We start from the raw sequence: 27,058 nt of genomic DNA on the forward strand, positions 1-27,058 counted from the left end.
AAAGTGTGTGCCAGATCTTGGTACATTCCATGCTCAGAACTCAGTCATCTTTATTACTTGCTGTGGTACTCACAGGCCTCCTGACTGCCTTCCTGGGGAGAGCGGCTCTTGCCAGAGGCACTCAGCATCAGTATGCTCTTGTGTCTTGTGTGATCTGTCTTGTCTCTGAAAGCTGTTTTTGTTTTTCTCTCTCAGGTGGTTGTCGACACAGCACAGATTGAAAATAAAGAGGCCTATGCCCCCCAAATCAGTTTAGAAGGCTCCAGAATTGTGGTTCAAGTCCCGTCAACATGGTAACTAACTAGAAACCTAAGCTCTGACTGAATTTTGTACATATTTGAAAAAGATTGTTTGAGCCAAATTACTTGCTTGTAGGTTTGCCAGGTCTTGCTTAAAGTGCAGGTCTATGGGCTGGGCAGTGTGCGTGTATTAGTGGCATGTGTCATGATGATTGTTCTGGGATGAGGAAGCCAAGAAGTCTGAAAAATAGTCTCATTAACTATTTTATAACAATGAGGTAGCAAAAATGTTACATGCTAATTAGATCACGATAGATAGTATTTTCTTCCTCCTTCCTTCCTTCCTTCCTTCCTTCCTTCCTTCCTTCCTTCCTTCCTTCCTTCCTTCCTTTCTCTTCCTTTCTTCTTTCTCTTCCTTTCTTCCTTTCTTCCTTCCTTCCTTTCTTTCTTTCTTTCTTTCTTTCTCTCTTCCTTCCTTCCTTCCTTCCTTTTCTTTCTTTCTTTCTTTCTTTCTTTCTTTCTTTCTTTCTTTCTTTCTTTCTTTCTTTCTTTCTTTCTTTCTTTCTTTCTTTCTTTCTTTCTCTCTTTCTTTCTTTCTCCGTTTGGGGGCTACACCTGGCAGTGCATAGGGATTACTCTTGGCTCTACACTCAGGAATTATTCCTGGCAGTGCTCAAGGGACCATATGGGATGCTGGTTGTGTGCAAGGCATGCACTCAACCCACTTCACTATCCAGTCTCTGAAAATATTTTCTTTGTTAAGGAATTTATCGCCTTGTTTTTATATAGGTAATTATATTCTTAATCACCATGAATTACAGAATTGCACAGTTATTGTTTATTTTCAGACATAAAAGGTCCTAATCCCTTCACCATGTTCACTCTTCTCCACCATTGCCCTATGTTCCCTTCCCTAATTTATCTCCCACCTCCAATTCAATGGCAAGCTTCCTGCTGAAAACAGTTCTCTTGCTATTCCTTTCTATTGCCAGTTGGGCTTTGTTACTCCCTTACGAAGTTTCTTCATATCCCACATATGAGATCGATCATTCTGTGTCTGTCCCTCTCTTTCTAATTAAATTCACTTAATGTGATACTCTCCAGACCTATCCACATAGCTACAAATTGTATGACTCTTTTCTTACTGTCAAGTAGTAATCCATTTTGCATATATACTAAATTTCTTTATCCAGTCATCTGTTCTTGGGTACTTGGGTTGTTTCCAATTTTTGGCTATTATGAATAATACTACAATGAATGTCGGAGTGTAGATGTCTTTTCTGGATTGTGCTTTTGGATTCTTGAGGTGTATTCCGAGGAGTGGGATTGCTGAGGAATTGCTGACTATAGGAGCTCAATTGCTTGTTTTTTGAACAATAACCAGACTTCCAGATAGGCTAGATATGTCAATATTCCCACCAGCATCATAACCATTTGTTGTTGTTGTTTTTGGTTTTGGGGTCACACCTGGTGGTGTCCAGAGCTTACTCCTGGCTGTGTGCTCATGGATCATTTCTGGCAGGACTTGAGGGGACCATACGTGCCTAGGATCAAATGTAGGTTGGCCACAGATAAGACATGCATGCTTCCCATCTGCTGTAGTCTCTCCAAACCCATTTCATAGCTTTTAAATGTATGTGTCATTTTCTTTAAGATATCTTCGTATTTTTCTAAAGCTGAGAACAATGTGTTTTTTTTTTTTGTTGGCTGTTTTGTTTGTTTGTTTTTGTTTTGGGCAACCTTATGGAATATGGAGATCTACCTGGGTTGGCCAAGTGCAAGGCAAGTGCCTTACCCGCCCTCTTTTTCTCTTGTCATCTGTTCCAACAACCGTGATGATCTTGAACTCATTACACATCCAACCAATGTCACTGCAAATGGCCAGACAAAGCAATTATTTTAAAAAGTATTTCATCATGACCAGACAGATCAGTGGGCAAAGTTACATGCTTTGGTCCCTGGTTTGATCCCTGGAATGGCATTTGGTCCCCTAAGTACCTCCAGGAATCCCCAAACACCTAGCAGGGAGTAATCCTTAAGCATCTCCAGGTGAGGCCCAAAACAACAACAAAAATATTTTAGTACATTTGTAAACTTAAAATCAGTTATTTTTCTCTGTTGCTGTGGGGCCATACTTATGGCCACACTGGAGAGCCATGTGCTGCTAACAGTCAAATCGCACGCCTTGTAAGACATGTTCCACCACTTGAGTCACATCCTACCCAAGTATTCTTTTTAATACAAAATTTTTGGAAAAAACATTTTTGTTTTGTATATTCAGAGATCTCCTCAGAAAGTGTCAGAGCCACCAGCTATACCCAGCAGTGCTCCAGAATCCACATAGTACTGGGGATCAGGCTTGGGACCCAGATCCAGACCCTGTGCATTGCCAGGCATGTGCTCCAGCCCTTTGGCTTATCCCTAGCCTTTAATTATTTTTTAAATTAATTTTACTGGGGGAGGGGGTGCCTCCCCAGGAATGATCAGGGATCCTAGGGCCTACTCTTAGTAATGCTTGTCCAACCAGGCTATGGAGTTTGATGCCAGGGCCCAGCAGTATGGCACTACTCAGGCCCAGAGATGCTGGGGATGCCAATAGGGCCACATCCTGGGGTGTCAGCGGGCCATGCCATGCTGGGGAGTGAACTCAGGGCCTCAAGTACAAGGCATGTGTGTGCCCCTGACCTCAGCCCTGGTAATGGTGGTGGTGGTTTTTGGTTTGGGTTGTTTGGTTTTCTTTGAGGAGTTTTATTCTTTATTATTCAGCTATCTCTCCACCCCACCACTTAATCATTTTAATTTATTAAAAACAAAAAATTATATGAATCAGCTCAAAAATGGGCAAGGCCCATGAACAAGAATGAAGAAAATGTGTTACACTTCACCAAGTCATAGTAAATGTTTTTTTAAAAGCTTGATAATGTTGTTTTGCTCAGCATGTTGTTAAATTGTTTTAGAACAGTAACACAAGTTTAGGCCAGGCAAAAATATAATAAAACGGTAAATCAGAGACTTTTTGGAGGGCCTTACTTTAAACCTAAGAAACAAATGTGGCCTTAACATTTACATACTTCACCACCAGAGACTTGGGGCCAGAGTGATAGTACAGTGGGGTTGGGCATTTGCCTTATGTGCAGCATCATATATGGTCCTCCAGGCACCAACAGGAGTATTTCCTGAGTGCAGAGCCAGGAGTAACCCCTGAGCATCACCAGGAGTGACCCAAAAAAAACAAACAGACAAAAACCCAAAGTCCAGCAATTTATCCTTGTGGTGTACATACAGATTCAGCTAAAGGGATCATCATCACAGTTTGATTAGTAAACAGCAACACTGAGCATATATCTGAGGCCAGGTAACATTACAGTGGGTAGAGCGTCTGCCTTGCATGCACTCAACCAAGGTTCAACTCCCAGTACCTTATATGGTCCCCCAAGCACTACCAGGAGTGATCCCTGAGTGCAGAGCCAGGAGTAAGTCCTAAGGACTATAGGGAGTGGTCCCCAAACCAAGAACTAAATACAAAATAAGCATATATCAATGCTTATTTATACATAAATAAGCAAAATAAATACAAAATAAGCAAAAATTCCATTATTATAATTGGAATAAATACTTACATAGAAAGTATTTTTAATATTTAAGTGGGAAATTAGAGAATAAGAAACAGTGGCATATTGGTGCCTGTGTACTAAAGTGGATAATATATTCAAATTGCACTTAAATAACTTTTCTTTAAAAGGACACACTTTGCCTCACACTTTTGTGAATCTGCCAAAAATTTAAAAATATGTTGCTACATCACATAGGGGTTAGATGTTCACTTCATGTCCAGAAACCGCCAAGAATCCCATCATCCCCAGCCTGCCACCAAAAGTTTAATCTGACTTGAAATGTTATATGCTATTCTTTCTAAAATAAATGATAATATATGTGTATTTTATGGTTACTATCTAACCCAAAAAGAAAAAAAAAATATGTAAGATTTTTGTGTTTGTGAAAATTTGGGGGGGCAGAAATTTTGGAGCAGTGCTCAGGAGCACTCCATGCAGTATCAGCATTCAAGCCCAGGCCATCTGCATGTAAAACAGGTAGATAGCCAATTAAGCTATCTCTCTAGCCCTTTTTCTGAAATTGTGGGTTTTTTTTTTTTTCTCTTTGGGTCACACCTGGTGATGCACAGGGATTACTCCTGGCTCTGCACTCAGGAATTACCCTGCCTGTGCTCAGGGGACCATATGGGATGCTGGGATTTGAACCCGGGTTGGCCGCATGCAAGGCAAACGCCCTACCCGCTGTGCTATCACTCTAGCCCCTGAAATTGTAGTTTATTTTTAAATTCAGGTTCTTATTGAAAAATACCAAATTCAACCAAGATTCTTGTAAAAACAGCAGTTTGAACTGTGAGTGGACTAAACACCTAGTATTACAGCAGTTAGGGCACTTGCCTTGCAGATGGCTCGCCCAGGTTCAATCCCCAGCACTACAGATGGTCCCTGGAGCCCTACTAAGAGTGGTCCCTGAGCACAGAGCCAGGTGTAGCCCATAAAACAGAATCAAGTAAATAAACAAGCAGCTAGTACTAGATAACTAGTTTAATTCCAAAACTTTTTTTGTTGTTAATTTTTTTTTAATTTTTTAATGAAGCACTGTGAGATACAATTACAGACTTACACACTTTCATTGATTACATTTCAGTCATACGATGGTCAAGTACCCATCCCTCCACCAGTGTCCATTTTCCACCACCAATATTCCCAGTATCTCTCCCGCCACCCCCCACCCCCCCACCCTCCACCTCTGTGGCAGGCACATTCCTTTTCTCTCTCTCTCTCTCTCTCTCTCTCTCTCTCTCTCTCTCTCTCTCTCTCTCTCTCTCTCTTCCCCCCCCCCTCTCTCCTCTTCCTCCTCTTCCTCCTTCTCCTCGTTAATTCCAAAACTTTCTATCTGGTTGATTTTCTTTTTTTTTTTTTGCTTTTTGGGTCACACCCAGCAATGCACAGGGGTCATTCCTGGCTCATGCACTCAGGAATTACCCCTGGCGGTGCTCAGGGGACCATATGGCATGCTGGGATTCAAACCCGGGTCGGCCGCGTGCAAGGCAAACACCCTACCCGCTGTGCTATCACTCCAGCCCCCGGTTGATTTTCTTTAATTCATTTTTTACCAGGAAAGACCTTTCTGAACTGAATCTTTACAAGCACTCCCTCTGCTGGTTGTTTTCGGTCAAAATTCCTTTTTTTTCAAATAGTTTGATTCAAATTACAAAATATGTGCTTACTGAGAACGCAAATAGAAATGACTTGCTTTCAGAAAAATTAAATTTTTAGCAAAGCAAGTAAAGAATTTATTCTGGAAAAAAATAAAAACAACTTTATTCTGTGATCTTTGCTTAAAGAGAAAATGTGGTTATATAAACAGTTGAGAGAGCAGAGAAAGATAGTACAGGGATTAAAGCATTACTTTGCATGCAGACAACCACAGCTCAAAACTCACTTACGGTCCCCTGAGCACAGACCTTGGAGTGATTCCTGAATGTAGAGTTAAGAGTAAACCCTGAACACCCTGGGTGTGGCCAGAATTAAGCTTTTGATGGAGGAAGATGACCACATCTGACATATGCTCAAATGGTGTTTAGGGAACCATGTGGTGCCAGGAAATAAATTCTGGCCTCCCACATGCAAAGCATGTGATCCAACACATCAGACGATCTCTTCAACCTACAAAAGTTTAATGAGGTAAAACTTTTAACTTATTTTTTAAAATAATAATTTGGGCATTGGAAGTGTCTTAAAGGGCTACAGTTCATGCTTTGTACTGAGGCTCAGCTCCTGGTATTGCATGGTCCCCTGAGCACTCCAGGTAGGTTCAAATTACAGAGCTGGAGCTATAGCACAGCAGGTAGGGTGTTTGTCTCTCATGTGGCCGACCCAGGTTTTATTCCCAGCGTCCCATATGGTTCCCCGAACACCTCCAGGTGTGATTCCTTAGTGTAGAGCCAGGAGTAACCCCTGTGCATCACCGGGTATGACCCAAAAAGAAAAAAAAATACAGACAAAAAAGTTTTGTTTATGAATGAAGCTTTGTTAGAACTATAGCACATGTCTCATATGTATGAGGTCCTGGGTTTGATACCTAATTCCACAATACACAAATTTATTAGAATTTGCTTTTAATCAAATGAATGTCTAGCTGTAAAGTATGTTTTTATCCCCCCAAAGTAGTACTTTTAGTTTAAGCTGTAATATTTAGGTTCATGGGAAATAACTGCAATCCCCGATCCCCATCATGAATGGGGTTCAACGGGTTATCCGCGCCTGCCGGTGTAGGGTAGGCACACGCTGAGCACACAGTGTAGCGCGCGTGCAGCCCCGGACATCGTGTACAAAGGGCAGGGACTTAATCAACACAAGCTTAAGACCCGCACTTACTGAGAACTCCTCATTCATGAGTCTCTTGCCTGCACACCTGGCTGTCTTCCCCCGGGGCCCCTCGGAGGGGATGGGCTCCAGCTTCCCTCCCTCCCCGAGCAGAGCTCCCGGCAGCCGAAGACCACCGGAACCTAGCCATAGCCATGCTCGAGGCCCCTCTCCACACGTTCGGACAGGCCTCACACATGAAGGTACCGGCACAGGAACCAAGGTGTGTGTAATCCCATCAAAGGGCAACATCCAGAGACTTAAAAGCAAGCTCCCAGAAGCGCGGCCACTTTGCGGCCTCGCAATATCTTGTAGCCTACTTCTCCCTCTGGGAGAAACTAGCAAGCTTCTGAGAGTTTCCTGCCCACATGGGACAGCCTTGCAAGCTTCCCATGGTGTATCCATATGCTAAAGCCAGTAACAAGCCGGATCTCATTCCCCTGACCCTGAAAGAGCCTCCAGTGCAACATTGTTGGGAGAACCAAGTCGAGAGAGACTTCTAAAATCTGAGGGAGGGGCTGGAGCGATAGCACAGCGGGTAGGGCGTTTGCCTTGCACGCGGCCGACCCGGGTTCGAATCCCAGCATCCCATATGGTCCCCTGAGCACGGCCAGGGGTAATTCCTGAGTGCAGAGCCAGGGGTAACCCCTGTGCATCGCCAGGTGTGACCCGAAAAGCAAAAAAATAAATAAATAAATAAATAAATAAAATCTGAGGGAAAGGACGAATGGAGAGGCTACTGAGCCCACTTGAGAAATCGACGATTAACAGGATTTCGTGATCATGTGATTGTGATATTTAGGTTATCATTCTTCCCCCCTACCCTCTTCCCCCAACAAATGCTGAATACTGCTATGTAACAAGCACTGTGTGGACTCTGGTTTTTGTTTGGGGATTTTATTGTTTATTTTGAGGGAGGGGGAGTTGATTGCTTTTGAGCCATACCCAGTGCTACTCCTGCCTCTCTGCTCAGGAGTAATCCCTGGAAGTGCTCCAAGGAGACCATACGTGGGAACCAGGGTTTCAGACCAAGGTCATGGCCACCACATGAAAAGCAAGTGCCTCACCTCCTGTACTGTCTGTCTGGCCCTGTTTTGGAGATTGGAGATTGAATCATCAGCAAAACAGAGAGTGGGCCAGGTTTGCGTGGCAGTGATGTTACCGTATACCTCATGTATTTGAGATTTGGTGTTCCATCCTTGACCCCTCCACACATGCATACACACCAAACATATACATACCAAGCTCCTGGTCCTTGATTCTGCCCACTTTGTAATGGGGAAGGGGAAGAAGCAGCTAACAGGACAGCTAATAAGAATTTCCAGTTAAATTTGAACAACACTGGCAAGTGTATGATGGGAGTAAGAATAGAATGATGTCATGTGATGGAGAGTAACATATGAAAATGATGAGGAAAATTTTTCATCATAGAGGGAAATCTATTTCGGATAAGGAGGTCAGTCACGAAGGGCCTCTTTGAGATACATTTGTTTTGAGACGAGCTGCAAACAGAGCAGATGGGGAGAGCAGTCTGTGCAGAAGGAACAGCAGATGCAAAGGTTGAGGTGTGAACTGCAGAGCTGGAGATTTGATGGAGGAGGTGATGAGGGGAGTTGTGGAAGCCAGGGCTTACAGGGTCTGAGGACTAGGAATTCTCACGACAGGTAGCGCCAGCTGGGGGATTTGTAGAATGGATTCAATCCCAGTAGGGTTTTTTGTTGGTTTTGTTTGTTTGTTTTCCTATCAGCTCTGAAGATTGATAAAATAAGAATGTCAATTTGTTGATTTTTCAGATTACAAAACTATTACCACCAGAACTATAACACTCCTGTATGTATAACCGATAAATGTTCCCTGCCTAGGCAAACATGTAACCAGCCAAATCTCCACCAGAAATTGGCTTTGGAATGTAGTGTAGCGAATTTATAAATAATCTGAGTCATCTCTTGAGTTGACTGAGAGAATTTAGTCCTTGAACCCTGGCCAATTTACTGCCCGATTGTCTTGTAGAATCCAAGGTCTGACTGCATGCTGGGTCACAGGACCCGTCTTCCATTGCCGCTTTTTCCCAGTGTTTCTGAGGTTTCCAGCTCATTTCCTCAAGCCAGATCTATGCTGCCTCCTTATAGTGATGTCACAAGTGTTGGCTTCACCATTTAACTCCCAGAGAGCCCAACATCTCATCTGAAAAGGCCTGTAGGCAGAGGTGTCCTGAGTGGGCAGAGGAACTGATGGTGAGAAGCAGTTCTTGGGAGACCAGGCCAACCCAAGGTAGCAGCAAGAACTGACCAGATGACAGTGAAGAGATGTATGGCCAGCAGGAGAGCAGGAAAGGCCAGCTCATAGGCTGTGAGGGCTGCAAGTGAAAAAGTGAAATGTTCTTGCTATGTGCCACAGAAAACTCACTGGCCACTTGGCAAAGGGTAGGACTTGTTGGACTTGCAGGGCCAGACACAGAGGGCAGGAGACCTGATGGAAGATTGGTCCTGAGACACTGCGGGTGGAGATTTTAGAGTAGAGAGGACTAAGGGGTGGTGATGGATGCTTGGATTCAGAGTACAGTCTGGAAGAAGAGCCTTTGGATGTATGCGGCATGGCGGAGCTAGTTGATTTACAGGTTTGGGGTAGACAGGTTTGTTTGTTTCGTTTTTGTTTTGGCAGGGGGGCATACCCAGTGGTACTCCTGGCTCATTCCCAGCTCTGTGTTCAAGGACCATCCCTGGTGGGGCTGAGTGGGGATCATATGGGAAAATAGGGATTGAACCCGGGTCAGACACGTGCAAGGCAAGTACCCTCTCCACTGTACCTATCTATCTCTCTGGCCTCCAGGTTGTTTACTTGTTGAGGAAGTTTGTAGGGTTCAAGTGGTTTGAACTGGCAAAGAAATGCAAGAGTTGGTGCCGAGGACTGGAGAGGCAGCTGGGGATGATAAAGTACATGCCTTGTATACCTAGGGCTTGGGTTCCATCCTAGGCAGTATTTTAAAGGGAAAACAGCAGGGCCGGAGAGATAGGATAGTGGGTAGAGTACTTTTCTTTCATGTAACTCACCCAGGTTCCATTCTCAGCACCACATTAAGGTTCCCCAAGCTCCAGCAGGAATGAGCCCTGAGCACAGAGCCAGGAGTTAGCCATGAACAACATCAGATGTGGCAAAAAAAAAAAAAAAAAGACTCTACATTGAATTCCTGCCACTGCATGAGCCCCTGAGCATTACCATTTGTGGTCCCAGAGCATTGTCTAGAGGACTCTGGCTCTCAGAGCACCACTGAGTATGCCTTGCCAGAAAGAAAGAAACAGAAGGGAAATAGTGAGGTGCTTCAAAGGACTGAAATATGTGCGGTGATACAGGCACCCTGGTTTCAGCCTCTGGCTCCATGTTTTCCCCTGAGTACCACCAAGTGTGGCCCAAAGATAAAGGAGAGAAAGGAGGATGGGGCTGAAGAACTAGTAAAGCAGATAAGACACTTGTCTTGCATGTGATGAACCTGGGTTTGATCCCTGGTACCATGTATGGTCTGAGCAATGATCTCTGAGCACAGAGCCTGGAGTAAGCTCTGAGCACAGCCAGTGTGACCCCAAAACCAAATAAATAATAATTTATTTGAAAAAGAAAAGGGGAAAACATAATATGTTTAGTCCATGTTGATTGCTTGCCTGAAATTCAGGATGAGTTCATAGTGCACACTGAATCCCCCCACATCTCCCCACCTTGCCGGGACCCCCATTTTGTACTTATAGATGTAAAGTGCTACAGAGGAAGGGCAGGCAGGAGCATGGGAAGAGTTTGCTATGGGATAGTGACTGAAGCACATCCCAGAACCTCAGCAGAGAGGAAGGCCAGGTTCCAAACCAGTGCTGGAGGCAGGGAGGACATTACGGCCTCTTGATGACAGCCTTTTCCCAGATATTTCTCTTTCTACCAGATGGTTAGAAATCCATGAAGACCCAGGTACTATTGCTTTCTCCTCCTTTCGCAGAGCAGCCCTGTCCTTCCCTAACTGGTCTTAGAATGACTGATTTGTATTTTCGGACATAAGGATGTAAGGGTTTTACAGCCTTATGTGTGAAGTGTGTTTTAGCACCTTTACTGAGACGTGCAGCCAACTGACAGCCTGGTTCATTCCTAGGTGCTTGAAAGAAGACCCCGCCACCATGTCCCTGCTGCAGAGAAGCCTGGACCCTGAGAAGACCCTGGGTCTGGTGGACGTGCTCTACACAGCTGTGCTGGACCTCGGCCGCTGGCGGGCGGGGAGGTTGGTGTCTCTGCTGTTGCCTAAAATTGATGGTGGTTCGCATTTTGATCACAGCCAGGAACAGTGACCACTTATGGTTGCAAGTGCACTTGAGTCATTGACAGCATTGGGGTAAATAATGCAAGCAAGGGAACTTCTTATTTTGGAATCATTTCAGACTTAGAAGTTCCTTGTGGGGTTGGAGCAGTAGTACAATGGATATGGCATTTGCCTTGCATGCACCCGACACAGGTTTGATCCCTGGCATCCCATATGGTCCCCCAAGCACTGCAAGGAGTAATTCCAGAGTGAGGAGTAACCCCTGAGTATCATGGGGTGTGACCAAAAAAGCTAAAAAAAAAAAAAAATTACTTGCAAGAATAGGTCAAAGAGTCACTCTCTGGCTGTTACCCAAATTCCCCTTGTTTGTTTTATTATTTGAGAGTAAATCCATCAGAAGGTCATTAACCCAACTGATAATCTCTTCAGAACTAAGGACAGGAGCTGGAGAGATAATACAGCGGGTAGGACACTTGATTTACATTTGGCTGACCCTGTTGCATTCCTGGCATCTCGTAGGGTGCCCTGAGCACCACCAGGAAGAACCCCTGATCATTACTGTGTGAGACCCAAAAACAAACAAAAACCATTTGCAGATATTTAGAAAATGTCCCTTATGTGATTTACTTAAATTTGCAAGTAAGTGGCAGTTGCAAGATTAAGTCTTAGTTATCCATATGCCTGTTTCCTTTCTTAAACTGTGAGCACACAGAACAAAGGTGACAATCATTGTCATGCCAGCCAGCACCTTCCTCAGCTTCTGCCTCAGCTTCTGCCTCAGCCACTTCCTGTCACCAGTGCCCTCTTCCAGGACTGGTGAAAAAGTACTCAGAAAAATTCTGAAAGAAGCCAAAGAAATAGTACAGGGGTAGGGTGCTTGCTGCTTGCCTTGCCTGCAGCCAACCTGGATTTAATCCCCAGCACCATATATGGTTCCCTAACCCTCCTCCAGGAGTAACACTGAGCACAGAGCCAGTGCAGATGGGGGCTGGAGCAATAGTGCATCTTGGTAGGCACTTGCCTTGCACATGGCTGACCCAGGTTTGATCCCTGAAAGCCCATATGACCCCGCAAGCCCCGCCAGGAGCTGGGGGGCGGAGGGGAAGGGAAGGAAAGGTTCAACCCTCCGGGATGGCCCCTACCATAAATAGCGACCATAGTGTTACCTCATGTGGTGTCCCCCACCCCTCTGTAGACTCTTCTTTTGTCCCACTGTTGGATCTGCTGCTCCCAGTCTCCACCAGTTCCAGCCCCCATCTGCCATCTCTCTGCTACACAAGCTCTTTGGGCTAGTGAAGTCTTCACACCCTGTCAGACACTATAGATTTTGGTTTTGCTTTTAGGCCACACCTGCATGTGTTCAGGGCTTACTCCTGGCTCAGTGCTCATGGATCACTCCTGGAGACCTGTAGTACTCAGGAGACCATATCCGGTATCATCAAATCTGGGTTGGCCACATGCAAGGCAAGTGCCCTAACTCCTGTCTCTAGCCCCATAACTATAGATTTTTATCAACAAATACAGATAAGTGATGAGATTATGTACACTTAAAACTCTCAGATGTTCATTGATTTTACTGTAAAATTAGTGAATCAATCAAATACCAATCAGAGGAGTCTTGTTCTTGCTAAAAATCTCACTTAAAGACAAAGATTTATTTTACTGTCTAATTTTTTGTCTTTTTTTTTTCCTAATTCATTTTTATTTGTACAGGGAACAAGCTTTGCCCTGCATACAGATCCAGCTCCAGAGGGAGATCTGTGACTTAGGGACTCAGAGCGACCTGCCTACTGGAAATGGAAACAAATCTTCAGGTGGCCTGCAGAGGACATTCTCCAAGCTGACATCCCGACTCACAAAGAAAGCTTCATGCACCACCTCTAGCAGTAGCACGAATTATTCCATCCCAAACACCCCTTCCAAAAACATCTTCATCACTGGATGTTCGGAAGAAAAGGCCAAAATGCCCAGTAATATTGATACACGTTTGCAAGGCATTTTGAACATCGGGAATTTCCCTCGGACTACAGATCCTTCACAGTCAGCTCAAAATTCCAGTCATCAGATGGCCAATGGGTTCCTCCTGGAGAGGCGTGAAAACTTCCTTCCAGGGGATGAAGGCAAGGATGAAAAGGGTATGAACTTACCAACTGATCAGGAAATGCAAGAGGTGATAGACTTTCTCTCAGGCTTTAACATGGGCCAGTCACATCAGGGCTCCCCCTTGGTGACGAGGCGCAGTTCTGCCACAGCCATGGTGACTGAGCAGAAGGCAGGAGCCCTGCAGCCACAGCATCCTCCACTGGCAATGCCCCCTCCGCAGCGGCCACCCCAGACTGGGGCACACACACCTCTGCCACCCCAGCCAGCACTGACTCCTCAGCAGCAGTCCCCAAAGCAGCAGCCCCAGGTTCAATACTACCAACACCTGCTACAACCCATTGGCCCACAGCAGGTCCCGCCCCAGCCTCGGGCCCCTGGAAAATGGGTGCATGGCTCCTCTCAGCAGCCATCCCAGCCTCTTGGAGTGGGTCTCTCTCCTCTCGGCCAGTGGCCTGGCATAGCAGACCTCAGTTCTGACTTGTACAGCTTGGGGCTGGTGAGCAGCTATATGGATAATGTGATGTCAGAGGTTTTGGGACAGAAACCTCAGGGACCGAGAAATAACACGTGGCCCAACCGTGACCAGAGTGAAGGAGTCTTTGGGATGCTGGGAGAGATTCTGCCTTTTGATCCTGCAGGTATGTGAGCATGCACCCTGGTGACCACTGAGCACGTCCTTCCTGGGGCTGGTGCTCCACAGCCTTACTGGGCAAGGGCCGTGTCTCAGCACTACTTTACAGAGTCCTTACTCTGGTGGGAAGTGACACCAGGTGAGAACGCTCAGAAGGTAAGTGGGAATATTTTTCCTCAATTCATAGAGGACAGGAGTGAAGCTAAGCAAAGGTATATATGAAAGGCTCAAAGTTGCATAGTTCATATGGCCTTCAAAGTGAAGTATAAGTAGAGGAGCTGGAGAGATACTGTGTGTGTGTGTGTGTGTGTGTGTATTTCTTTTTTATTAAAAAAAAAAAAAAAAAGACTTTCAGGAGCCAGGGCAATAGTACAATGATTAGGGCATTTGCCTTATAAGTGGCTGACCCAGATTTGATCCCCAGCATCCCATATGGTCCCCCAAGCACTTCCAGTAGTGATCCCTGAGCTCAGAGCCAGGAGTAAATCTTGTGTACTGCCAGGTTGGCTCCCCCTCAAAAAAAAACCCTGAAATACTGGACCGGAGCGGTAGTGCAGCCGGGAGGGCAGTTGCCTTGCACGTGGCCGACCGGGTTTAATCCCCAGCATCCCATATGGTCTCCCAAGTACTGCCAGGAGTAATTCCTGAGTGCAGAGCCAGGAGTAACCCCTGAGCATCACCAGGTGTGACCCAAAAAAGCCAAAAACAAATAAAAAAAAGCAAAAAAATTTTATCCTCTGGGGTCTGGTGATAGCTCCGTGGCAGAGTGCCCAGTTTGCAAGTGTGTGGTCACAGGTTTGGTTCCCAGTGCCACCACATGGTGGAGTGCAGTCTGGCAACTCTGCTTTTCTGGGACCCCAGTGCTTTGCCTTGGTAACCAGTGTGTACAATCCCCAGCAAGCACCACACTTGTGTGTGATCCCTGGTCACAATCACAACAAAGGGAAGGAAAGAAATAGGGGAAATGTTGTTTTAATTTATTCTAGGGCTACACCCAGCATGCTCAGGGGTTATTCCTGGCTATGTGTCGGGAATTACTCCTAGCGGGCTCTTATGGGATGCTGGTGATCAAACCCAGGTCAGCCACATAAAGGCAAATGCCCTAACCTCTGTATCTTTTCTCCAGCCCAGGGAAATTTTTTTTAAGTTTATTTTTTGGGGGCTAGGGGTGGTGGGGGCACACCTAGTGGTGCTCAGGGAACCGTATGGGATGCCAGGAATCGAAACAGAGTTGGCTGTGTCAAGGCAAGCGCCTTGCCCACTGTATTATTGCTCCAGTACCCCCAAGGAAAGTATTTTTAAGTGAAAGTGTTTCCTTATGTTTTTGTTGTTTAGGGTGGGATGCTCAGAAGTTATTCTTGGTTTTTAGCTCAGGAAAAATATATAGATACAGGTATATTTCTCTATTATTAAAAATAAAAGACTTGGGCTGGAGTGATAGCACAGTGGGTAGGGCGTTTGCCTTGCACGCAGCCAGCCCGGGTTCGATTCCCAGCATCCCATATGGTCCCCTGAGCACCGCCAGGGGTGGTTCCTGAGTGCAGAGCCGGGAGTGACCCCTGTGCATCGCCGGGTGTGACCCAAAAAGAAAAAAAAAAAAAACAGTAAAAAACTTTCTGGCTCCTCAGTATCTATATCTTCAGTATCTAAGGAACCATATGTGGTGCCAGGGCTTCAAACTAGAGTCAGTCACATGCAGGGCAAGCTTCCTACTCTTTGTGCTATCTCTGATCACCAAAATATTGTTTTTATATTTATTTTGTGCCATACCTGGTGTTGCTTGGGGCTGCTCTGTTCAGGGGCTCAATATCAGACTGGAGATTGAACCCAGGCTTCCAACATGGCAAAACATGTGCTCAGCCTTTAAAGCTGTCTCTCTGACAAGGGTTGGATCCCCAGCACTCTGTATGATCCCCTAGAGCCCCAAGAGTGATCCCTGAGCACAGAGCCATAAGAAACCCTGAGCACCACTGTGTGTGGCCCTAGAACCTGAAAATAAACTTCTAGAAAGGAGCTGGAGAGATAGTGCAGGGGTTAAGGTGCTTCCCTTGCATAACCAATCTGGTTTAATTAGCAGCTGTGCATATGGTCCCCAAGCACTGCCAGATGGAGCCAAAAAAAAGGAAAACAAAAACTTCTGAAAATCGTGAAATTTCAGAAAATCGTGAGATTCCAGGCCATGTGCTCTGGCCTGGCCTGGGTTCAATACCCAGATTATCTGTTGGTTCTTGGAGCCCTACCAGGAGTGCAGAGCCAGGAGAAAGGCCTTGAGCAGGTATGGCCCAAAAATAGTGAATCTGGCAAGGTGTGTCTTTGTGTAAGAGAGATATTTAGAGATGGGTTGGTTTTTTTTTTCTCTAATTTAGCAAAAGGCATATCTAAGTGGAAGTACATTTCCCTCATAAGGGGAGTCCTGTGAAATGTTGTGAATATGTGTAGCAAATAGTTACATCGATAAATGAGGTTAGGGAGAGAGCACAATGGGTCAAGTCTTGCCTTGCACACAGCCAACCCAGATTTGATCCACAGCAACCTCTGTAGTCCCCCGAGCACTGCCAGGAGCAATCTCGGAGCACAAAGCCCAAAGAGTAAGCCCTGAGCACAGCCAGGTTTGGGCCAAAATCCTGAAGAGACGAAATATCACCACTGAAGGAGGTAAATATTCCCCAGAACCAACTTCCATATATATTTTGGACCACATTAGATGATGCTTGCGGGGCCACTCCGAGCTCAGTACTCAGGGCTCATTCCTGGTGGCTCGGGGATGGTGTGTGCTGGGGACAGAACCCAGGACTCAGACATGCAGAGGATGTTCTGTAGCCTTTTCATCCCTTTCCCTAGTCACAGAGTCAATTATGAGTGGAGGAAAAGGTGTGCTTGTGACTTGAGAATTCTTTCTAGGGCACTCATGTGCTTGTCCTTGCTCTCCTTGGTGAGTGGGTGGGTGAGGGGCACAGGTAGGGCAAACAGTCCCACTTTGTGAAAGAGCAGACCCACCTGACTGCAACCACTGCAGCAGGTGTAGCACCATTCTCCACTGGTGCTCAGAGTCTACAGTTTTTGTCAGTCTTATAATGAAATTCAGAGTTTAAGCAGTGTTTGGCATAATTTACTATCTTTGACTTCTTTTGACACCCAGACAACCATTCTGTATGGCTTTAAGATAAGATCCTCCCAGCTCTTCATTCTGGGGGTTCTGACTTTGATGCCTGTGGTATAGCTTCCTACAGACCCCATTGGAAACTCTGTCTGTAAAACCCCTTTTTTTACATGTAAAGGAAGTACATAAAGGCAGGCGAATCAGAGGGCCCATCTTGGAGACCAGTTAGAAGGGGCTCCTCTAGCCACGCGGTCCTGTGGCAGTGGCTGACAGACAAGCTGATGGAGTCACACTCTGGTGTCCTTCCTGCTTTGGACCAAGGGGTGGTTTACTATCATAGACCCCGAGACAGTGTTTACTCTTTCTCTGACTGCCGTCTCTGCTGGTCTTACTGCGTGCACTGCCCTGCACAGCCTTACCGTGCACTGTCCAATGTGTTTTCAGCTACCTCTGAGTATGTTCTGAAATGTTCTCCTGGGCTCTCTTGCAATCATCAGACTGCATGAACAGATCTGCTGTTCGATACCCAGGGTCACAGGTGGCCCTTGTGGAAATGGCATCTGTTTTTTGTGTCTGCCTCTGTGCTCCCTTAGTCCTTCCCAGTTGTACCTGCACACATACACTCCCCGGCTTCTGAGTCTGCCTGGAAGGCCACAGAGCAGGCTGCTGCATGAAACCAAGTCCTGCCAGTGCCTCACCACTTCCCTTTCATCGCATGTGACCAGCACAAATCTCAGAAGGAAAGGAATGAAACAAGAGGCCAGGCTGGCCCCAACCCAGAAATTCCCTTTTATCTTAACACAGTGGGTTCAGATCCAGAGTTTGCACGCTACGTGGCGGGAGTGAGCCAGGCAATGCAGCAGAAGAGACAAGTTCAGCACGGTCGCCGCCCAGGCAACCTCCGGGGCAATTGGCCTCCCATGGACGATGCCCATCGGACCTGGCCTTTCCCAGAGTTTTTCACAGAAGGGTGAGTTCTGGGTGTGACAGGAGGCTGGGTTTTGGGTGCGGGCATCCCCTTAGGGCCATGGTCTACCTGCCTCTCACCAGGCAGTTCAACTCCCAGCAACTAGATGAGAGCAGTGTCACGTGGCCAGACTTTCAGGGAGTCAGTTGGTGACTGAAGAATGCTGAGCAGTCTGCTGTGTCCTTAAGGATAAATTGGTATAAATTGATGGTTTTGAAGATGCTCTTCAACCTAAGCAAATACATTTTTACTTTTGTTGGTGTTTGGGCCACACCCAGCATTGCACAGGGGCTGCTCCTAGCTCTGCTCAGGGGTGTCTCCCAGGATGCTCAGAGACCATGGGAGACCATGCAGTACCAGGGATTGAACGTGGTCTCCAGCATGCGGAGCGTGCACCGAGCCTGCTGAGCTCACTCACTGGCAGCCGCCTGGATTCTGTGAAACAATGTTTGTGAAATAACAGTACCCAAAACACTGTCTATAAGCTGAGATGAGGATGGCTGTAGAGCCCGGGTGATCAATGTGACCTGGTGACCTACAGGAACAAAGGGCCACTGGCGTAGATGCCAGTGTCATGAAGTAGTCTGAATTTTCATCGCCAGCTGGGTTGAATTTTTCTCATTTCTTACTGCATCATTATTATTATTGTTGTTGTTGTTGTTATTACTACTACTACTACTACTACAACTACTACTACAAGATAAAGAGACAACTAAAGAACATCTCCGCTCTTTTCTGGGGGTCCACGCCTGGAAGTGCTGGAGGTGGAGGTTGCCCCTGGCATGCTCGGGGGACCGGGTAGTGCCAGAAATTGAATGTGGGCCTCCCTGCATGCAGAACATGCTTACATGCTTTCAGTCCATTGTCACCCTTAGCTATATTTTTCACCAAATGAAATTTCATGTTCAAACCACAGACTTCTGAAGAGGATAGATATTTGTACTTCTTCTGAGGAATGTGTACCACTTTTGAAATAAAGGAAAAGAAGTAGTGCTCAGATGCTTGTAAGAGAGATACAGGAGACCTTGGGTTGAATGACAAATGCAGTGTAAAAACTGCTCTTTGGGGGTGGCCTCGGGGCTGTCCCTCTGGTGCCCAGGCTGGCTACAGCAGCCCTGGGACCTGCTTCTCTTTCTGGCTTCCAGGGAGAGTCTGCACAGTGGCTGGTCAGGCACCCAGGGAGACTCAGCCAGCTCCAGCGATGAAACATCCTCTGCCAACGGGGACAGCTTATTCTCCATGTTTTCAGGACCTGACCTCGTAGCCGCTGTCAAGCAGAGAAGGTATGCAGAGATTTCTAAACCAAATAAGACCGGGCGCACAAGTGTGAGCCCCTGGGGGAAGCTCGGGTGCACCGTCACTCTAGATTGAACCCCAAGAGAGGCACAGGACCCTTTCCTACCCTCTTCCTGCAGCCCTGGCTGCCCTCAGATTTGATGCCCAGGGGACTTACTATTAGATTGAACTTTTCCTGGCAAGGCAGAAAGATAGTACAGTCTATAGGGCACTTGCCTTGCCTGCAGCTGACCTACGCTGGATCCTCAGGCACCCCAAGAACCACCAGGAATAATTCCTGAGCACAGAATGAGAGCACTACTGGCTGTGTCTCACCCAGACCTCCACCTCACCCCCCACAAAAAAAAAAAAAACTCATAAACCCCAAAAACCAAAACAGGGTTCTTGCTGAACAAATGGTCTTATTGTAATGGAATTCAAAATGCCAGTGAGAAAGGCACAGGTAGGTTCTGGAGACAGGATCTTTGGTTGCTGCTCTGCGCTGGCAGGAAACAACCGTTTTTGTGGGACAAGCAGTGCCAGGACTACCAGGTTCTAAGCAGAGCAGAGCCCTTCTCTGCAGCTCCAGAAGAGGGCGTGGCCCTCTGTGACCCAGAGTTTCTTTGGCAAATAGAAAAGTGGATAAAATCGCCTCCGAGTGAGGTGAAAAATGTGATGATAACGTGGGTTCAGATCTAAGATACTTGCAGAAGTGGTCCAAGAATTAAAATGGATCATGACCTCAAAGAATTTGGTTAGAAGGAAGTGCAGGGCCCTGCTGGGCACGAGGCCCAGCTCCGAAGGTGGCAGGAGGAGAGCCTCAGGGCCACCTGGCTCAGCGCTGTCTGTGGGAAGGAGGCCCGGCTGCTCCCAGGCAGTGGACACCATTAGCACACAGATTCCGGAAGTTATGGCCCTACCACTCCCTTTGCGGGGGTCAGGGGGAGCTTCTCTTCATCCCAATATTATACCCAAAAATATTAGCACCCTCACTCTTTCCAGCACCACACAGGGACTGTACCACCACATCTGGAAAGGCAGAAAGGTACCCAAATCAAGGAGCACAGAGCCGTATCCGAGGCAGTGACAGGGGTTGCTCATACCTGCTGGATGTATTCTGCAAGGAGACCTGGATCCTAAACCTCTCCTCCATCCTCGCACTGATTTTCGCCTAGGGCTAACAAAGACCTTGACTTCAGCACTTAAAGCAACAGTTTCTTTTCTCTTTTCTCACAGTTGGGAAGGCTAGAAGACTGAGGTCAGGGTGTCAGCAGAGTCAGTTTACAAAAAGCCGTCTTCCCCTCTAGCTGCACAAGGTCAGCCCTGTGTGCCTGTGTCTCAGGAGGGACCACCTTTATTGGATAGAATCCACTGACATCATTCTATCATTCTATCTTAATTTGTTAAATTGTTGCTGTGCCAGGGATTGAACCCATGGCCTCATATAAATGAGGCATCTGTTCTGTGACAGCTTGTTTCTTAATTTTGTTTTAAGAAGGCACCAGCTTTATTGGACAGAATCCATTGATATCATTGTATCTTTCTTGTTTTAATTGTTGCTGTACCAGGGATTGAACCAAGACCTCACATAGGTGAGGCATTTGTTCTGCCATGGAGTCACAGCCTTCTGTCTTTAATTATTACTTCTTTTTTTTTTTTCATTGTTGTCTCAGTGGTAGTGACTAATTATTCCTCCTTTAAACATCATATTTCTAAATCTGGTTACATCCTGAGATTCTGGGTGTTAGAATCAACATAGGAATTGGTGGAAAGGAAGGCCATAGTTCAGCCCATAACAACCACCACATAATGTAAATAATATTTTCTCCCCAGTTCACAGTTAAAAAAGCAAAGGCCCCAAAATTAAACTTACTCATTTCATATTGTAGCAGACACAGTAAGAACCCCTTCCTCTGGAACTTTAATTCTACTCAAGGAAGAACATTTTAGGAAACTGGCCTCACATGCTGGGGGGGAAAGGCAGCCGAGATAGAGAAGGGAACACCTAGTAGAGAATGTTGGGAGGACCTACTTGGGTTGAAAGCTGCGTACAAAAAGTAGACTATAGACCGAACATGATGGCCACTCAGTACCTCTATTACAAACTATAACATCCAACAGGAGAGAGAACAAAAGGGAATGCCCTACTGCAGAGGCAGGGTGGGGTGGTGGGAGGGATACTGGGAACATTGGTGGAGGAGAATGGGCACTTGTGGATGAATGTAAACCAAATGCAAACATAAGTTTGTAACTGTACCTCACGGTGATTCACTAATAAAAATTAGGAAAAAAAAACATTTTACACACACACACACACACACACACACACAACACACACACCACCACCAACAACAACAACAACCACCACCACCCCCAGATTAGATTGTTGGATTAGCTGCTATGGGGGTCAGGTTCCACAGAAAATTGAAGACAATGAGGTGGGTGAAGAATTGTCATTTGGGAGGAAAGGGGCCCAGTGGGGCCTGAGAAGCAGAGAGACCAAGCATGTAAGATTTCACTATAGGAAGCCCCGGAAGCTCTTTTGCTCTCTTCCCCTCCCCCCAACCATGAGATGCTACATATAGGACCATGAAGAAGCTCTCATACTGCTAGTTTTCTTACATTCCACATTTCCCATACATTTTTGTTCATGTGAGAAGTAATTAAGAGCCTTTGTGGGTTTATTGAATTTTTTTTTTTTTTGGTTTGATTTTTGGATTTGGAGCCTGTACCTGACAGTACTCAGCAGTTGCTCCCAGCTCTGCTCAGAAGTGACTCCCAGCTTTATTTGGGGGGCCCTGCAGAACTTGAGGTTGGATGCATGCACTCAGTCCACTGAGCCATCTCTCCGGCCTTGACTTTTGTTTTTATTTTTTGGTTTGGGGGCCACACCTGGCAGTACTCAGCATAATTACTCCAGCTCTGTGCACAGAGATCATTGCCTGGCAGTACATGGAGGACATTATGGAGTGCCGGGGATTACACCTGGGTTGGCTCTATGCAAGGCAATTGCCTTACAGACATACTGTCTCTCCAGCCCCAGCCTTTGTTTTGAATTCACATGTGCCCCAGGCATGAGTTATGAACAAAATGCCAGCACTAGTCCTGATAAAGCCATCAGCTCCTGTCTTCACATCTCTGCCTCCACCCCCGCCCTGTCACAACTCAATGCACCATTCAGTGTGGGCCCACACTACCTGCTGCACGAAGTGACCTTAAATCTAGAATCAGTAGCAAATATCACAGAGTCAAGCAGGCCGGGTGTCTCGAAGGAAGGCTGGCGGGAAACCAGGCCCTGCCGCATTGAGCATTCTGTTCTTTCAGGAAGCACAGCAGTGGCGAGCAGGAGACCAGCACACTGCCCTCCCCACCTCTTCTCACCACAGAGGAAGACATGAACCAGGTACTGGGGGCCCTACACCAGCCGGGGGAGGCTGGCCCTCTGGGGTAGAGATCCTGAGCAATAGCTCAAATTGTAAGTTCCAAGAAAGCCTCAAAACCTCTTGTTGTCCGTGACTCTGTGGAGAGGATGTCGACATGTTTGCTCACTGAGACCACCTGGAGAGGAAGCTCAGGGGCTCTGCTGTCCAGATGGTACCATGGGTCACTTGTTCTGGTCAGAACCAGTGTAACTGGAGATTCTCTTCTCAGGCACTGGCCGTGTGTGGGCAGTATCTGCTGTCTTGGGCAGTGAAGCTATAGGACATGAATATAATTTCAAGGTCCTGTTGGCTAATGCTGCCTCAGGACTGTGAGGAGCGGGGAGGGCGCACCATCACCATCTCTATGGTGGGATCTGGGGAGGTGGGAAAAAGTCAAGATTGCCAGAAATCCACTAAGAACCCTCTTCTGTCTCTCAGGATAACAAAACCAAAACGTGGCCACCCAAGGCACCCTGGCAACACCCTTCCCCGCTGCCCAGCCCCAGCGCACCCCTCTATGCAGTCGCCAGCCCGGGCAGCCAGTGGAATGACACCATGCAGATGCTGCAGTCCCCCGTGTGGGCTGCCACCAGCGACTGCAGCACCACCTCCTTCGCCTACATGCAGACGCCCCCGCAGCCTCCACCCCCACCAACACACAAGGCAGCACCCAAGGGCTTCAAGGCTTTCCCGGGAAAGGCTGAGCGCAGGCCAGCCTACTTGCCCCAGTACTGACCCAGGGCTGGTACCAGCCTCCCAAAGGACCAGTGCATCCCAGTGCATCCCTGTCCTAGGTAGGGATCCTCCGAACGGGGGTGGTTGGCAGCTCCAAGCCTTTAAGGCCTGGCTTCTCAAACCTGGAAGGCATCCTTAGGGGACAGGCTTCTGACCCTCCTTATGGGGTGCTGGGGTTCTTCGAGCCAAGGAGGCACCTACGGTGATGCTGAAGCAGGTGACCCACAGCCCCAGAAATATGGGCTCTTCCATGTGCAGTCCCACTGGGTGAGCAAAACTGACTGTTCTCTGTACCCTGCCTCCTCCCCCACAGCACCAGTCACTGTACTATATGGCTGGTTTCAGAGATGTTCTGAGTTAAAACACCGCCTGCCTAAAATGGATTGACTATCTTAAGATGACAGATACAGTGGCCGGAAGTCTTCTCAACACTATCTTTTTATCAAGTGAAGATAAAATGGGCGAAGCCTGGACTTTTGTGATCAGAAGCAATCACCGATATTTCCCGAGCATAGGCTACCCCTCACCATCCAGCCTCACTCAGGAGGTGCCCCATTTGCCAGCTTTATAAGAGCAGAATTATAGAGCTGATGTTGGAGACATATTCCTGGTGGGGCACGGGATAAGCCAGTGGGCTGCGGTCCATGTCCTGGACGGAGCTGTGCCTGCCACCCTCCAGGCCTGCCACAGTGGCCACAGGCATCCGAGCCGCCTCAAAACGTGGGCGGTATGGTCAGGGATTACACAGACAGACCTGCACTTGAAAGTACAGTAACATATGTGAGCTGGCTCAAGACAAGAAAGCAGTTGTGTTGCAGATAGGAATTAGTCCTTTAAAAAAAAAAAAGACAAAAAAACCACCTTGTTTTGAGTTAACATGTGCCATTAATTAACATCCTGTGGATTTAGGAATATCCCAACCAATCCCAGCCAGAGTGGATCCAGAAGAATTGAATGGTGCTTAAATTGAGAAATAATAATAGATATATATAGAATAGGCATCCCACTGTACATTAATTGAGGTTACAAAAGTTCTTTATATAAAACTTATTTAAATTTTTCATATTTCATCTTTGAAAAAGTCTAATTGAGAAGAATCCATAATATTTTCTGGTATGAAAGTTTTACAGTATTAATATTTTTTTTATATTTTCTTAAATCATTAAACCATTTTAATATATGTTAACTACTAATAAATGGTTTATTCTTTCTAACTCCATATAAGCTTTTCCAGCAAAGATTGTAATAACACATTTATGTTCTCATTTTTCTACAGATATAAGTAAATTTATATTTAAAAATACCAAAAAGAATATGTATATGTATGTATATCTGTATGTATATACATATATATATTTATATATACACACATACACACTAATGATAGAGGACCCGTAGGGTGTCTGAGCCCAGCCATCTGAATCCTCAGTACTGTTGCCAGGTTGTTTCCAGGCCTCAGGTGTTGTCCTTCGTGCTGTGTGGGGATGCCATTGCTGCCTGACCGTGCGATCCTCTCACCCTGGGTTCTGAACATTCGCCTCACCATGTTTACAAGAGAACTGTTTTGTACATAGACGTTTTCAGGCACGTGCTTTGCACCGACCCTGCGTGGCTCTCGTCCGTGCTCGCTGTCACTGTGTGTGCACTAATTTCTTTGTTGCTGTTGTGTGTGACTGTTTTACTTGTAAAAAAAAAAAAAAAAAAAAAAGTTTTCTATTTCCCTCAGTAATGTGTCCACAGGTCCTGGTATTCCGAGTTTTCTGAACTGATGTACCCTTGTTTTAATAGTGCCTCCTCAAAGACCTAACCCTGGACCGAGGTCAGCCCTTGATACCCCAGTGCAGGTGACATTGACCTTGCTATTTGTCATTTTCCGGTCTGTTTTTCTCTATGAAGACATTTTGTAATTGCATCTCCCTGGGTTGTGAGACTGTGATGCTCTTTGTGTGGTCCCCTTGTAGGTGCTGTGTTCTCAGCACCACCTCGCTCTGAACACTGGTAATTCCAGGTGCTGCGCTTGGCAGAGGGATCTTGCCACAGCGCGCGTGAGTGTGTGTGTGCACATGTGTCTGAGTGTGTGTATGTGTGTGTGAGTGTGTGTCCTTTGCATGGTCGGGCACGGCAGCCTTGCTCGGGCATCAGCAGGACATTGTGTGTATAGTTAATGCTTCCAAACTGGAACTCTACATTTTGTATCTTTCTTTTAAAGCTCCTATAAGTAATATAACTATTGGCTTTATTAAAAAATACACATTTAATATCTTGTATCTCTGTTTAAAATGATCTGCCGCAGATAACATATTAGAAACCCTGGTTGATTCATTCATTACTCTGAAAAATTGGTCCCAAGGTAGTTTTTAATGTCGGCCTGTCCTCTTAAAATGTTCATTTACACTTTTTTTTTTTTGGGGGGGGGCTGCTAAACTTTTAGCACTGAATTCTCAGAGGAAGGCATGAGGAGCAGTGTTTGGGAAAATGCGATGAGCTGGGCTGAGAGAACAGAAAGTAGAAAAAAACTGCCAAACCGCCTGTTGGCTTCCTAAAAGCCAAGACTGGAAGAGGCATCTGCATGCAGGAATCACTTGGTTTTCACCAGAATGTGTTTGGCCAGCACCCTACACCAACCAAGCGGGGACACTGAACTGCTCAGCCATCCCTTCCGAGGAGCAGACCCAGGAACAAGAGCTGCACTGGAGCAGAGTCCAGCCTCATTGAGAGAACAGACCAGTTTCACCAGATGGTACCATCCAGCCAAGCAGAGGAAATGAGGACCACAGAGGCGGTGGGGGGAGCTGAAATGGGGAGTTGGAGGAGGTAGGGTGCTGGCCTTGCATGCAGCTGACCTAGGCACCACATATAACCCCCAGATCCCTTCCAGGAGTAATCCCTAAACCCTACCAGGTTGGGGGTGTGGCGGGGGTAGGAGGGAGTTGGATTATTGGGGAATTTCAGTTCATTTTAATTTAGAGCACAGTTACACTTCACTGTAATATTTTTTCCCCTATACACTTACAAAACAGTCTATGTGAAGAGTCAGGAAAAGAGTGAAAGCATTGTAATTAGACCAGGTATCCCAGGCATCACACCACCATGCCTGAGCACCACTGAGTATTTCCCACCCTCGCACCCACCCACCCCCCAAAAAAACTGTAAATGAACATTATCACCTACTGGTATCAGTGCCATCCAGCTGCTTTCAACTGAGATACCCAGGAATTGTGCATGGGGCAAGGCCCAGAGTTTTCCAAGTACACTGCAGGACAGAGCTAATTATGGGAAGATTACATGAATATTCTAAGATACACAGTAGAAAGTCTCTTCAAAATGCAAGCTGAGGAAACATTTAGGAATGTACCTGTTTAACAGAAGTACCCAGTACTGTCCACCAATTTTGGTGGTGGGGGACAGGGAGGTTGGGCCACACCTATGTTCAGGGAACCATGTGTGGTGCCTGGACTTGGCCTCGTGACAGGCAAGCACCTTAACCTCCTATTCTCTCTCTCCAGCTTGTCTTGGGAATTTTAGCCATGGTAGGGACAAAAGTATTGTAGCACTGGGTGCACGCTAGCTGTGGGCAGGCCGGGGAGAGGGGTGATGGTCAAGCAGAACAGGTGTTCCACATGAATCCCAAGAGCTCTCTGGAAGTACTTGGCCCAACTGAAAAAACAAGTGGTAGTGAGGTCTCTGCAAGCATACTGACAACTTTTTTCACCTCGAATCTCCTGGGAGAATGGTATGGCTGAGACTCATGCTGGCCATGAGAGAGACTGGCCCTCCATCTACCACGCAGCCGCTGTCACCTGTGGGGGACAAGGGAAAAAACATCCAGTTCCTCAACTGCCAAAAAAGCCCCCTCTTTTGTACAAGCACATG

General features: G+C 46.5%; 1 protein-coding gene across 6 annotated transcripts in view; it reads left to right on the top strand.

Annotated features, from left to right (window-relative positions):
- GARRE1 (granule associated Rac and RHOG effector 1) overlaps window positions 1-25,452 on the top strand; it is a 71,122-nt gene extending 45,670 nt beyond the window's left edge. For all 6 annotated transcript variants that reach the window (XM_055145235.1, XM_055145234.1, XM_055145236.1 and 3 more), the window contains 7 exons: window positions 196-293; window positions 10,788-10,913; window positions 12,666-13,693; window positions 17,591-17,756; window positions 18,899-19,036; window positions 22,353-22,431; window positions 22,889-25,452. In XM_055145235.1, coding sequence (XP_055001210.1) covers window positions 196-293; window positions 10,788-10,913; window positions 12,666-13,693; window positions 17,591-17,756; window positions 18,899-19,036; window positions 22,353-22,431; window positions 22,889-23,185 — 1,932 coding nt within the window. In that variant the 3' untranslated portion in view covers window positions 23,186-25,452. The remainder of the gene's footprint in view (window positions 1-195; window positions 294-10,787; window positions 10,914-12,665; window positions 13,694-17,590; window positions 17,757-18,898; window positions 19,037-22,352; window positions 22,432-22,888) is intronic.
- The last annotated feature ends 1,606 nt before the right edge of the window (window positions 25,453-27,058 follow it).

The sequence above is a fragment of the Sorex araneus genome, chromosome 8, assembly GCF_027595985.1.
Source record: "Sorex araneus isolate mSorAra2 chromosome 8, mSorAra2.pri, whole genome shotgun sequence".
Lineage (NCBI taxonomy): Eukaryota > Metazoa > Chordata > Mammalia > Eulipotyphla > Soricidae > Sorex > Sorex araneus.